General features: G+C 37.0%; 1 protein-coding gene across 9 annotated transcripts in view; it reads right to left on the bottom strand.

Annotated features, from left to right (window-relative positions):
* MED14 (mediator complex subunit 14) overlaps positions 1-15,161 on the bottom strand; it is a 106,451-nt gene that overhangs the window by 2,898 nt on the left and 88,392 nt on the right. For 4 of the 9 annotated variants that reach the window (XM_026674060.2, XM_087966820.1, XM_026674061.2 and 1 more), the window contains 4 exons: positions 2,565-2,800; positions 1,275-1,454; positions 809-916; positions 584-709 (listed from right to left, as the gene is read on the bottom strand). In XM_026674060.2, coding sequence (XP_026529845.1) covers positions 584-709; positions 809-916; positions 1,275-1,454; positions 2,565-2,800 — 650 coding nt within the window. Of the gene's footprint in view, positions 1-583; positions 710-795; positions 917-1,274; positions 1,455-2,564; positions 2,801-15,161 lie in introns of all 9 variants that reach the window. The other 5 variants (XM_087966819.1, XM_087966821.1, XR_015749830.1 and 2 more) reach the window with 4 other exon arrangements.

Raw genomic sequence — 15,161 nt, 5'->3', positions numbered from 1 at the left:
AATTCTGCATCCATACAGTGTTTTAAGATCATACATTTAATTTTGAATATATAACTGAATAATTCTAGTAAAGAATTACCACAAGTGTTCATGGAAAAGCCAGATGAGCAAATAATGATACATGCACCATAATCTCATACAAATGATGCAATATATGTATGTAATTGTATCATTTGTATCTGTATCAATTGCATCATGATGCAGGTGCCATTTTATTATTGTTAGAGCTTGTTATAGTTGCTGATAATAGCTACGTCTGCATATATGAGGTTAAAAGGCTATATTTCAGAAGAAAATAGGTGCCATTTAATCGTTTTTTTCCCCCTGCTGCTTGGAATTCTGGAAGTTGCTGTTCATAAATGTATGTGCTAATCATAACAAATTAAATAGGAACTATTTTTTAAATCTAAGAAACTAGACGAGTTCCAAAAAGGTTTTATGCTTCTTTCAAAAGATGTTATTAATATAGGTTATACTAGTCATACTTAAGCTCAGATAAAGCAGTGAATTAACTTTATTACATGTGTTCTTAAAGACCACACCAAATAGAACCATCAGCATTAGCACCCATTATTTTACTTACAAAGAACAACATTTTCGATTTCAGCACAACAGCAGGTGTTCCTGGAGGTGCAATTGGTGGAGCACTTGGAGGAATTGTCAAACAAAACTGTACATTCCATTTCAGCTGGCTTGCCTGGTCAGGAAACTAATTAATAAAATATGCCATTGAAATAGATAAATAATCCACTTTCAATTTAATTAGAGAAAATATTTGCAATAATGATGAAAAACAAAATGGACTTACGAGCTCTAGTTTCATGATGTGTACACAATCCCGAAGAATATGCGTAGGGGCTCCTAATAGCTTGGTAAAGGCTATTAAAGTATTGGCTTTGAATGGTGGCCCTGCAACCTGCAATAAATGCAGTATTTTTATAATGTTTCTTAGGTAAATTTTCCCTGGCTTTATCTCCAGAATAAATTGTAATTTATCTAATTAGTAATATTGTGAAAGTTATAGTTTAGTTCAAAGGAACGTCACGAAACTAGGAAAAGCTAGATCAGATGCCCATGGTTGGATACTGCTTTAAAAATCTTTTTTCAATGTTTCTCTGCTCCTGATCATGGAACAGTGGCTTCTGCTCTTTCCATGAAAATTAGTTCAAAGACCTTTTATCTCTTACTGACTGCCCATGAATAATCACAGCACCCTAACTACTTTATTTATTAAGCCCTAAGTTACATTACAATAACATGAAACAAATACATACCCTGGTTTCAAAAAATTTCTCCAAAACTTGCAATTCTTCTTGCTTCCACTGGCCTGCAGTTTCAGGAGCTACTTTTAGTTGCAAGGTCTGGTTAGTTTTGGGATTAAGGGCAACTCTGCACTTCAGAGCATCTGTTTTGAACATGATCACTCCAGGTTCATTGGAATTGATTAGCTGCAGCTGTTTTTTTAAAAAAGCCAAGATATCTGATTGAAATGAAAGTTTTCATCCAAGCTTTATTATGGTCTGAACAAGAACAGAAAGTTTTATTTAAATGGAAATGAAAGGCATCATTGCTACTAGCTGATGAAATTTAACAGGTTCTTCTCTACTGTCAATAATTAATAAGTTGCTGGATGATCAGTATAGTAGCTTTACAAAAATAACTTATTTGAACTGTGAAGCACTGCATACTGCTTTGTACTCCTACCACAAAAAAAAAATACTTGATAGCATCTTAGCAGTGAGCATTGTCTATTTGATATCTTAACAAAGCAACTCATATTTTTTTCCTCAATTCCTCAAATATGAAATGTATCTTCGGTAAGATTTTTATTTTGCTACTAATTAGAACAGACATGGGCAACAAACAAGTTCATGGAGGAGTCAGAATTTGGATCAAATGTTTCCAAATACAGGTAGTCCTCAATTTACGACCACAATTGAGCACAAAATTTATGTTGCCAAGTGAGAAATTTGTTTAAGTGAATTTTGCCCCATTTTATGACTTTTTTTACCACGTTAAGTGAATCACTGCAGTTGTTAAGTTAATAATACAATTGTTAGGTGAATCTGGTTTCCCTGCTGTCTTTGCTTGGCAGAGAATCACAAAAGGGGATCACATCACCCCAGAACACTGCAAACCGTCAAAAATGTAAGTCAGTTATCAAGAGTCTGAATGTAAATCACGTGACCATGGAGATGCTGCAATGGTCATAAGTGTGAAAAATGGTCATAAGTCTTTTTTTCAGTGCTATTCTAACTTTGAATGGTCACCAAGTGAACTGATGTAAGTCAAGGACTACCTGTATAAAACACTAAACAAGATGCTTTCAAATTTGCATACCTAGGAACTTTGGGATTTTTCAATAAAAGGACTGATAATATAGTAATGAATGAGCCACATTTGGGATAAACATATTGTTTCACATGCTTACAAACTATTAAAAACATGTTTTGCAAAAATACAATTTCTACTTCCATGCATACTAAAGCTATGGTAGGAGAAAAATGGGGCTTTGCCTTTCAGCAACTGCTTAATGGAATTAAAAATTTTAATACTATAGGTACCGTTTCCTGCTGAATAATCCTTTGGAGATGCCTCCTCATAATAACCGATCCAAGAAAACGTTCAAGTGGTGAACAAAGATAACTTCCTGCAAGCCCTGGCATGAGTCCAGGGGTTGGTGAGGGCAGCAATAAAACATTTAAGGCACTGTGAGTGAGAATTGTTGGTATGGATGCAGCCCAGGAACGGTGAGGTAGTTTACGCGGTGGAGGCATATTGGTTGGCACTGCTTGAGAACCTAGTAAAAATAAAGAAGATCTTACTCCTCCTACTCTTAGATAGAGGAATTGCAGACTCACAGTGTTTGGTGAATTTCAATAAGATTTTGCCTAGGGTCCTATAATACCAGCAATTCTTCAGTTTGATCCCAGTCTTACCCAAACATACTAAAAATCTGGATGATTGTGTAATTATTACAATAACAATTAAAGATTTCATATTTATAACAGCCTGGTATTATTTTGTATATAACCAAAATGATGAAAACCTTATCAACAAATTTTAAACTTTGGAGGCTGAACAGAATGTAAATGTACAATCAAATACTATTTCTGTAAGAGCATTTTCTTGATTTTTTTAAAAAAATCACACCATTTATTATATTATTTCCTTTACTTATTGTTGCCATTTATGTTATTTTAAATGGATATTCTGATTATCACTGTTGTATTCCTTGTAAGCTACTGAGAGCTTGTTGACTATGGTGGAAGATAAATCCAGTAACTAAGTGAGTAGAGCAAATTTGGTGTAGTGGCTAGAAACTGGGAAATTATAAGTTCTAATGTCACCTTAGACACTAAGCCAGTTGGGTGACCTTGGGCCAGTGATTCTCTTTTAGCCAAAATGGGCAATGTCAAACCAATTCTGAAATCTTGCCAAGAAAGCTGTAGGGACTTGTTTAGGCAATCACCAGGAGTCAATACTGCTGAATTGACTCCTGGTGATTGTGAAGTCACACTCACAAGTAAATAAGTATTTCTGAAATTCTAAACTGCTTAGCATTTTTCTAACTTCCAAAAGTATAAACATGAACACACAATTTCTCTACTTTTGTGTACATTATTTTTTTCTAGGTGTTTGGAAATTGCACATTTGTTATATTTTGTTGTTGTCACTAGTTCCATTGAGCCTTCTAAATTCACTTCTAAACTGGCAGCTTATCCATCAGAAAAAAATGATTGTTCTGTTAAGTTTGAGAAAACTTCAAATGCAGAGCTGCTGCTGCTGCTGCTGCTGTTGTTGTTATCTCATATTCATTAAACATGAAACTCAGTCAACTGAACATTTTAAAATGTATCACAAATATAACTGATTGGCGCTAATGATTAATACCGGTTTCTGCCAACATTCTAGGTATCAATCAAGTATCTTCTTAAGATGTATGAGGTTCTGAGTAGTGCAGTTTTTTGCAGTTTTGCTGGTGTTATTGCAGGAAGCTGCAATTTCTTGATGTATTTTATAAAATTCTTGGACAATATAAAATTCTTGCCCCAATGACAGTAGGTATCACTGTTACATGTTTCATCCATAATCGCGTAGTTTCAATGGCCAGGTTGCAATATTTTGTGTTTTTTTCCAGTTCTTTTTCTTCAACTCTGGCGTCTTCTGGTACAGCGATATCAATAAATTGTACTCTTCAGTTTTCGACAACTGTGATATCTGGCATGTTGTGTTCCAAATGACCATCTGTCTGTATTTGAAAGTGCCATAAGATCTTCACCATCTCATTTTCGACAACTTTTTCCATTTTATGTTCCCATGACTCTTTGGATACAGGTAAGTCGTATTTTTTATATAATGACCAGTGGATTAATTTAGCAACTTGGTCATATTTAGCTTTGTAATCAGTTTGCATGATTTTGCTGCACTCACATATTAAATGTGAAAAAGTATCAACTTTGTCATTGCAAAGTCGGCAGTTGGATTGTCAGTGTTTTGTATCTTCGCTTTCATGGAATTAGTTTGTAGTGCTTGTTCTTGAGCAGCAAGTATTAAACCTTCCATTTCTTTCTTGATGGTTCCTATCTTAAGTCATGCCCATGTCAAGTTATAACATTTTCCTTCAATGTTGTTCAAGTGCTGTCCATGCAAAACTTTAGTTTTCCGTCCATTTAATCTATCATTCACCCGTTTTTCCTTATATTCTACCTTTTTTCTGTGGTTTTTATAATGTTCTCCGTTTTCACAAGTTTGTGCATTTTCCGGTCCAAGTTTTCCAGTTCACTCAAAGTCCAGTTGATTATTCCAGCTGGTTAGTATATCACTGGAACTGCCCATGTAGTTAGTATATCACTGGAACTGCCCATGCTTTAATTATATTTCCAGCATTCAGCTTTGATTTTAATATTTTGCAGACCCTCCTGATGTATTCCTTTTGCGTTGACTCTTTGATTTTTCCATTCAAGATGTTATCTGCTTCCAATATGCCTAGGTATTTGTAACCATCATCCTTTCACTATGCTTCCATTTCGCAGTTCTATTCCTTCTATTTTGTTCCATTTTTCCTCGTTGCATGGATAATATAGCACATTTTTCAAGTCCAAAGTTCATTTTGATATCGCTGCTGAACAGTTGAACTGTATTAAGTATTGATTTAAGTTCAGTGGGGGTTTTTGCATAGATTTTTAAATCATCCATGTATAGTAGATGATTTATCTTGCCACGTTGGCTTGAGATTTGGTATCCCAGTTTTGTGTTTTGTAGGATTATTGTCAGTGGAATTAATGAGATGTTGAACAGTAGTGGCGAAAGTTGAGTCCTCTTGGAAGATTCTTCGTCTGATGTTGACTTCACCAATGTTCTCCCCATTTTCTGTTAGAACTGTTTTCCACTTTTGCATATTTGCTTTCAAAAATGTACAAATATTTTTGCTGATTCCAAAGGTTTCCAGTCAGGCGTTAATCCAGCTGTGGGGTAATGTGTCAAATGCCTTCTTGTAATCAATCCATGCCATATTTAAATTTGTTTTTCTTCGTTTTGCATTTTTCAGTACCATTTTGTCAATGAGCAGCTGATCTTTTGGTCCTCTTGATTTTTTTATAATTTTGTTTTTGTTCTACCGGATACAAACTGTTTGCTGGAAGAAGATGCCACCTGTAGAACATTTTGTATAAATTGTTTTCCATCAGATGACTGAATACTGAATTTGCCAGTATTCTTGTGAAAAGTTTGAACATTGTTGGCAGACAAGTAATTGGGCGGTAGTTGCTTGGTTCTGTGCCCTTTTCTGGATCTTTCATTATCAAGTATGTTCGGCCAGCTGTGAACTATTCTTTGCTTGTTGCATTTTGTCAAATTGAGTGGTCATGCAGTGATGGAGGCTGGTCAGGTGTTTTAGCCAGTATCCATGCAGTTCATCCAGATCAGGTGCACTCCAGTTCTTGACCTTCTTTACTTGTTTTGCAACCATATCAGTTATTATAACAATATTCACCATTTTTTTCAGGTTGCCTGTTTTTTTTAATATATTTTACAACTATAAATATCAAACACAGTGCAATTGTTCTGGCATCATTCTGCCATACATACAAAGATATTACTAAACCATTAACATTCATATTATTAATATAATATTTACAATATACAATATATAATAATCTAAGTGTATTTTGTACTAACAGCAGCTAGAATTGTATTTGCAAAGAATTGGAAAAATGAGAAAATACCAACACAGGAGGAAGTGATTAAGAAAATAGCGGAATGTGCTGAAATGAGTAAATTGACATTTGAAATTAGAGAACAAGAAGAAAATCAATATTATAAGATATGGGATTTATTTTATCAATGGTTAGAAAAAAAAGTGTGGAAATGATATATTTTATAGATAACTTTACAATATAAAAATAATAGAATTTAAGAGAAAATGATATAAGAATGTATTTTTTATTAGATGAAGTGGCAATGGAAGTTACATTACATATTGGTTTAAAATGTTGACTATCTTATATGAAGTGGTGGAACAAATAGTTATTGTCAAATGAAAGAACCATAATGATAATAATACTTATATATATACATAATATGGAAAATATGAGAATTTGTGAAGGACTATGGACATGTAGCACAAAAGAATTGCAAACAGTCGACACACTGTATGTAATTGAAAGATGGTTTTATGTTTTATGTATTGTTTTGTTTGTTTAGAAAAATAAAAAACTTCAAAAAAAAATCTAGGTGTATTTGTCTTAATTTTGTTCCGACCTTCCCCTCTTTTCTGCAACTATTGATAAAACTTATTCCAAGTATCGTAATATTCTGATTCCCCCTTATTTTTCAGTTCTAGAGTTAGTCTATCCAGTTCTGCACAAGCCAGCATTTTTCTTATTATCTTTCTTTCTGGTGGTGTATTTTCATTCTTCCAATATTGTGCATAGACCATTCTCGCCACTGTCAGTACATGTATTATTAAATATGTTATGCCTTTGCTATGACCTTCTGTCATTATTCCTAAGAGGAATAGTTCTGGCTTAAATTGGATATGTTCTCCCACCATTTGCTCTACCCATGTCTGAATCTGTCGCCAATATTTCCTTGCTTGACTACATGTCCACCACATGTACCTGGTAAATCCTTACACTTCCAGCATTTTGGTGATAAATTTCTAAACATTTTAGCAAGTCTTGCTGGAGGAAGATGCCACCTGTAGAACATTTTGTATAAATTTTCCTTGCATGATGTAGCCAATGTTAATTTCCTATTTTTTCCCCAGAAATTTTGCCATCTAGCCAATTCAATGTTATGTCCGAAATTTTTGGCCCATGCCACCATTGTCTCTTTAACGTGCTCTTCTTCCGCCTTATCGTCTAATAAGTATATATGTAACACCTTGATCAATTTATCATCAATCCCTATCAACAGTTTGTCTAATGTTGTTAACTCTCTATTAATGCCCCATGTTTTCACATCCTATGTATACCACGACTGTATTTGTAAATATGACCACCACTCCAGTTCTACACCTTTTTACTATCAATTTTAATCTGGTTTTCAATTCTCCTTTCTAACTTAATATATCTTTATATACCACAATTTCCCCCATATTTATCAAATATCATATTTACTTCTAATGTAGAGAGCCAGATAGAAGTTTCCATGTAATTTTGATGCTTAATTTTGTTCCAAACTGTCAAGAGTGCCTGTCTCATGTAATGTCTCTGAAAGTATTTATGTGCTATGCCTTTTCCATACCAAAGGAAAGCGTGCCATCCTGCTTGGATATCGTGGTCTTCCAGCATTAGTAGCCTCTTGTTTCTTAATGTAATCCATTATTTTATCCAAGTGAGTGCTGCAGCATGATAATATAACTCCCAGTCAGGTAAGCCGAATCCTCCTTTCTCTTTGGCATCTTGCATTAATTTCAGTTTAATTCTCGGTCTCTTTCTTTACCAAATGAATTTTGACATTATTTGATTCAAATTTTTAAAGAAGCTTTTCTCTAATTTTATAGGAATATTTTGGAATATAAAGAGCATCTTTGGTAAAATGTTCATTTTATTTACAGTTATTCTACCCATTAAGGAAATGTGAAGGTTCTTCCAGCTCTCTAAATCCATCTTTATTTGATTTGTTAATTTAGTATAGTTATCTTATTTAAGTGCATTTTGCCTGTTTTTTAATATCTTTGATCCAGGAGGCAGTTTTATTGTGTTCCACTGGATTTTCCCACAGTTCTTTCCAAAACTTCAAAAAAAATTCTTTACATGGGTGAACGTTAGTTTGGACTTGATTTTTTTTTTTTTTTTGGACAAACTTTATTAGTTTTTTTTTAAATACAATACACAAACAAACAGAACATAGGATGTAGTAACATAAAATATCTTTTCTAAAAGAAACAAATAAACCATCTTATTTAAAAAGAAGATAATTCCAAATTATCACATTTCTATAATTTAATATATATATTTATCTTATCTAATCAACTTCATATCTTTTCCAAACTTCTCTTTATTACTCCCTTTCCTTCTATTTAATCATATTTCTTCTGCCTTGAAGTTATATACTCATTGAATATAATTTCATTAGTGCTCTTCCACTTCCTGTCAAACTTAAACAAACATTACACAAAACATAAATACATAAAACTTCTTTTTGGAAAGCGGCTTACCCCGGGTTAACTCTTTTTATACAGACATCAATCAAAGTTTATACTCTCTTAATATACTATCTCATATCTTATTTAACATTCTCTATTTTCCATATATTTTCTCTCTCCTACTCATTCTTTTAATTCTATTTTATTTATTCCATCTCGATTTAAATAATTATATTTGCATCTTTGGTCCGTTTTATTTCAATCACCTATTTATCCTTTCTATCTAATACAATATTTCTCCTGTAAACACTGATTGAAGTATGACAACTTTTTATCTTTCCCCTAAATAACACTTAAAATAATACATATTTTCCATACTGATTCTGCTCCGTACATTCTAAGTATTACATTTCAAAATAATAAAACAAACAAATAATATTGGATTTAATAAGTAATAATAAAACTAAAAAAAATGAAAAAGGAATATTAAATTTATAATATAATAAGAACAATGTTTCATAGGAAATTAGATTCTATTATTAATTCTTAAACAATAAAAACAATATTTCATAAGAAATTAAACTCTATAATTAAATCATGGCTTCCCTTTAATACATTTTTAACTCATATAATATTTTAATTTTCTAACTCAGCTTCAAATACTAATGTCTACAATACATTCTTATGTACTTTTGCAGAATCATTTTTATAAAATTATCTTACCCCTTATCTCTGAAAAAAATTCATTTTTAGCATCTTGTTTAAAGCCTTTATGACTTCTTTCCTTTTCCCCTTCCTTTCTTATCCATTCTAGCTTTTTGACACCCCCATCTCTCAAATTTCACTCTCTTAGTCTTCCCTCTCTGTTGTATTTCTCTTTTCTGTTGCTTTCTGACATCATATCGCTTTTTCATCTCATTTTTCTTTTTCTTGGTTGCTTTTATAAGTTCTAAGTTCACCGTTTCCTTGCCCCCCTTCCGCTTTTCTTCCTCCACTAAGTGTGTTTGTCCATTAAAGATGGCTTCTTCTCCTTCATCCCAGCCTTCCTGTCGTTGTCGTATTTCTTGATAGGTAGAGATCGCCATTTCTAAAAAGTGAAAAATAGGTCCAGAAGAGCCCTTATCTTCTTTTTCAGTCTTTGAAATTCCATTTGTAGTCCTTCAAAAGATAATGCCATTTTTTCTTTCTTTCTTTTTTGAAACAACCCTAATGTCTTTAGTCCCTTTTTTAAAAAAAAAAAATCACAGAAATCCCAAAGTCACAAAGCAAACCAAATCAGAGCAAACAGTTTCATTTAGCACTTTCTTCTTTCTATATTTTCACCTCCTAGGGTAGAATTCAAATACACAGTTCCAAGATGACCTTCTAGAAGTCTTAATGTCTTTTATTCCTATTCTTATAGGCTCAAAGCAGTCTCCTTCAGTACAATTTTATAATAAGTCTTTATCTCTTCCCTTCCCCTTGTAACAAATAGAAAGAATTTTAAGTTTTTAAATCCAATGTCCAGAAATCCTTCATCCCTTGGCTTTAAATTTCAAATTGAATTACCTTCGGTGCCCAAGTAGATTTTCCAGATCTCCGTCTGCTATTTCTATGGGAAGGGAGAGTGAAGAAAAAAAAAAACTTGACAGCTTTCTTAGCCGCTTTCCAATCTTCTTTGGGAAACAATGTATCCTTCAAGCAATTCAGTTTCCAGGATATTTAAGATCTTATTGTCCCGATTCAGCCAGCACTTTCACTTTCTCCTGCTTCCTCCAGCACAAATCTTACCCGGCTGCAGGCTTCTTTGTGGCGGCCATTACTGACCGCCGCTCCACCACCTTGGGAAAAAGGGGTTTTTTCGGCTGAGGAGGGGGTCTGCGACACCCCCAAACCCCTGTCCGGATCCCCTCTCTCTTCGGCTGCCTCTACAGGGCAGCCATATCCCCCAGACCCATTTGGATCGGGGGCACCTTGGCGGCGAGCGCAGCAGGAATCGCGGAGAGTCGCGAATTCCTGCCGCCGCCGAAGCCACGCAAAACTGGAAGAGTTTGGACTTGATTTTTATCAAGTAACCAGTAGAAGATGTGTTGGTTTCTTCTGAAATGGACATTTTCACCATATTGTTTTATTTGTTTTTTGTATCTTCTTTCTTTGTTGTTGTTATTACACATTGTTTTAGTTCTTCCATGATTTCTGTTATTGTTTTTTCCTCCAGGTTGTATTTTGCATAAACTGTTTTTCAACTTTTCATCTTTAGTTTTCCTTCTTTCAAATATTTCAAATTGCTGACATCTCCTTGTAGTTTTTTTTTATTTTCAAGTTGAATTTTCCACTTTGGTGTTTCAGTGGGTTTCTTTTTTTGGCATTTGCCAATTCTGCAGTTATAATAGCAGCTGTGCTATACATTAGTTGGTTTGTTTCACAAAGTGTGCTGAACGGGATGGAAGTTAAAATGTCGTTCACAGCAGTTAGTAGATATTTCATTGATTTGCTATGCACTTTGCGAATGGCAGGCAGTCATTTTCTTTCTGTGTTTTCTTTGATGTGGTTTTCAATCTTTTCTTTCAACATTTTCACTAGATCACTTAGCTCTACACTTTTGAGTTGTTGCACAGGAGGATCTTCATCCTGTATGTTCGTTTCTTCTGCTGGTTGGTCAGTTTTTTCAGGCGTTGGAACAATTTCTTCAGTCTGTTTATCATTACTGGTTTTCTTTTTAGCCAATGTTTCTAGATGTTGCATTTCCGCATCTGTAAAAACTTTTTTACGGATGATGAAACGTCTTTGTTCCATTAATCATTGTTCAGTTACGTCACTTTCCAGGTGTTTTTCCTTCCACAGTTGCATCATTCTTTTTTGAAATCCCCTGGTTGTTGGTTCTGCCTGGTAGTAACATTTGATTTCTCGATTTTCTTCAGTTGTCCAGGTTTTGCGTTTTTGTTCCAGTTGCTTTGCAATTGCACGCTCTGATTCCCCAATAGTAACAACTGAGCTCTATAGCCCATTTTTCGAGAGATGTCCAGGAGCCATAGCATCTGATACGGCCCTTATTGATCCGAGTGATGATTGACCTGGTGTGGAATTTTGTTGTTTTCTTCTCATCATTGGTGATGGTAGGTGCGTAGGTTGGTTCATGTTTGCTAAGCCACTGCCAATCTAAAGACAGTAATCCCATAGCCATAGGGACCATGCTGGATAGCTGTCCAGGTCCAGCCACGGCAACGCAACTGCCCGTTTGGTGTCAGGAAGGCAAGATCAGGTATGTGGGGGGGAAAGGGAAGCAGCCCAACTGCTCTGGTGTCAGGAAGACAGGATCAGGTGTAAGGAGAAGGGGGGGGGACTATTTTTATTTTATTTTATTTATTTGCCACCTATCTAGCTATAGGACTACTTACCATATAACAAAAGCTCTGGCTTTTATGAAGTGATCTAAATTATTAACTGAAAAACATGGAAACTTGTAACAAATCAAACTTCTCAAATATTTGAGGAGTGTTTTTCAGACATCCCAAATGATGCAGTTTGGGATGAAAATGGTAAGGGAAAGATTTCTTTTAAAAAAAACCTTTCAGCATTCCTTCACTTCATTTTATAGTAATTTATAGTGCTATGTTGAAGGAAAAAAATAATACTATAAAAGGGCCTAAGAAAAATCCAATGAAAAGAAAGCCACAAATCCTATTTATAGAATATTGAAAGACTGCAAGATAGACTGCAAGAAAATAGAAGTAAACCAGGGTGTGATCTATCAATGGAGTGGCTATGTCAGGGGTGTCAAATTTGCATCATCAGTGTGTTGTCACATGAGGGGGGCCACAAAGGCAACATAGTCAGATAATCAGTAGGAGTCCCTTTATTAGCTCCAAATGTTTCTCCAGTGTCCTGGTTACCTTCTGGCTGGAGAAAAACTCTCCAGGAACAGCCTTTGGCTGCAGAGAATCAAGTCCAAAACATGGTACAAAAACTGTAACTATAAGTCCAATCAAGGCAAAATAAGGTAATTAGTTCAGCAGGGAAGGAGCAAGAATTCCAGATGTGAAGGCATAGCAATAACTCAACATGGTGGTTGGGAAGACGCCAGGAACACAGATAAGCAAAGTCAACACAAGATAAACTCACATTTGCTCTCAGCAGCTGCCGCACTCAGCGTGCATTTCTTTTAAGCTCTCATTCCCAGGTGTAGCTAATGAAGGGAATCAGGGCCCTTTCCTCCCCCATAAGCCACGCAACCCACATTGCTCTCTCCTCCATTCCTCCCTGCGTGCCCTAGGATGAAGATGGGGTGGGCCTGGGTCTTCCTCTGAACTCCCTCTCCCCTTTTCTATCTCTCTATCTCCCTCTCCCCTGTTCTATCTCTATGCTCTGCCCAGCCGAACTTTGCCCTTTGGCCTAGGGTCAGGTTATTTGAAAATCACCTATCTCATGATTCTACAAATCTGGTGAACTGATACAGATAAGAGTTGATACACAGCAGCTTCCCTTGATTAAACAATGCCATCTAACTGGACCTAACTGGTGCTTTTGCTGTTGCAGCACCTGCCATCTGATATGAGATCCCTTCTGAAATTAATGTAGATCCCACTCTGTTGGCATTTCATAAGGCCCTAAACATCTGACAGTTCTCCCAGGCTGTGGGGTAGAATGAATGAAGCCTTTTGTTGGATGTATTTTTGTATATGTATTTATATTAAGTGAGCAATTTCCTTGTTTTGTTTCATATTATGTTTAATTGCTTAATATATTGTAAGCCAGCCAGAGTCAGTTTACAGTTTCTAAATTGAAGTAAATAAGTGCAAATTATATAATATATATTCGAAGACTGCATCTGCCTAACAACTGGAAGGATGTTACTATTTTCTACTATAATTAGAAAGATAGCAAGAGTGAATGCAAAAACTAAAAAAAAAAATTAATTTGCTAACATGCCTGGGAATGTATTTGGCAGAATTTTAATTCAAAGGACAAGAGGTGATAATGAACAAAATCTGGGAAAAGGAGTAAGGCTTTATATAAGGCACAGAATGTGCATATCAAATTTATGCTCTTTAGCAAATTATTGAAAAATATGCATATATGATAATGGAAGTTCTTTGTATATTTTTTTATTTACAGAAAGTGTATGATAAAGTGAATGGGTGTGGATTGGTAAATGATTTGCATTAATATGTAATTCAAGATTGGCTGTTGAATGTGCTAATATAATACAATGGAAATAAAACCTGAGTTAGAATAGATGGAATGTTTAAGCAAATGATTTCACACTAAAAAAAAGCTTGTGTGATGTTCCCTTAACATGCCTAATATACCGTGTTTCTCCAACAATACGGCCTCCACCAATAGGAAGCCCCAGCATGATTTATTGGCATAAAATCAAATTAAGCCCCCTCCCCCCAAATTAAGGCCCATATTAAACATGCGAAATGGGGGGGGAATGGCGGGGGGGCTTGCCGTTAGGAAGTACTTTGTTGCATGCCCGGATATGGTGCTGCCTGCGTTGGTGGAGCACTTCATATCGGGAGACCTTCCGCCACCGTTAATTTCCCTTCTCCCTTGCTGCCGTGGCGTTACAGCAACGCCGCGGCGTTTGGCGCAGCCACGTGCAGCCAGTCAGGGCTCCTCCCTGCAACCGGAGCCCTGAGGAGACACTTGGCTTCAGGCGCTCCTGTGGCGCCTTCCTTTGCCTTCGATGGTAAAGTGAATTATTTTAAAAACCTCCGCTCATCCTATCAGGGCCGTGCGAGCTGAGCAGAGCCGGGAAAGCGAGCCGTGGGTGTTTCCTGGTTCTGCCCAGCCCGTACGGCTCTGCCGCGGCCCTGGCGGGATGAGCGGAGGTTTTAAAATAATTCACTTTACCTTCAAGGCAAAGGAAGGCGGCCACAGGAGCGCCTGAAGCCAAGTATACCAACAACAAAGGCAAATCCTCAAGGTGGGCTGGAGGGAGGTGGCTACGTGCCCCCGAGCTGCTTCAATGCAAGGTCCTGACTTGCAGCATCCTGCCGTTGCTGCCGCGTCCTTTTCGCTGCCGCCTCCTCCCTCTCCGACTGCGAAACTCGTGTGCTTCGCCAAACGCTCCGGCGGCGAGCTCTTTCATACATAGAGAGAGAGGGAAGAGCGCCGGCGTGCTCCAAGAGGCTGGCTCTTTTCTCTAGCCGAGGCTGACAGGAAGTGCCTCCAGGGCCGTGGCAGGCAAGCCGCGGGTGTTTCCTGGTTCTCCCCAGCGCGCACGCCTCTGCCATGGCCCTGGCAGGATGAGCGGAGGGCCCGGCGGGGAGGCACTCGTTGCCTTGGTGACATTTCGGGTGCCTCCGCCGCCTCCTCGCCATCGCAGGTGGCGGTGGCGGCGGCAAGCGGCGGCGCTTCGCTGAGGAAAAGAAGACAGCGCAGCCACCTTGCTTGCTTTCCCACCTGCCCGCCCCAGATGGCCTCAGGAGCGGCGGCAGTGGCAGCAAGCGCGCACACTCCTGCCGGCGAAGGGAGGAGAGGCGAGGAAAGAGAAGGGAGTGCGGCAGCAGCGGCTGTCACAGTATCGTCTCATAGCGGGGCAAGGCTGGCAAGCTGAGGTGGCCGCACCAGAGAGCGTCACTGC

This window comes from Notechis scutatus, chromosome 5, assembly GCF_049901735.1.
Source record: "Notechis scutatus isolate UNSWTSFEM ecotype Mainland chromosome 5, rNotScu1.2, whole genome shotgun sequence".
Classification (NCBI taxonomy): Eukaryota; Metazoa; Chordata; class Lepidosauria; order Squamata; family Elapidae; genus Notechis; species Notechis scutatus.
This window is presented reverse-complemented; position numbering and strand designations above follow the sequence as displayed.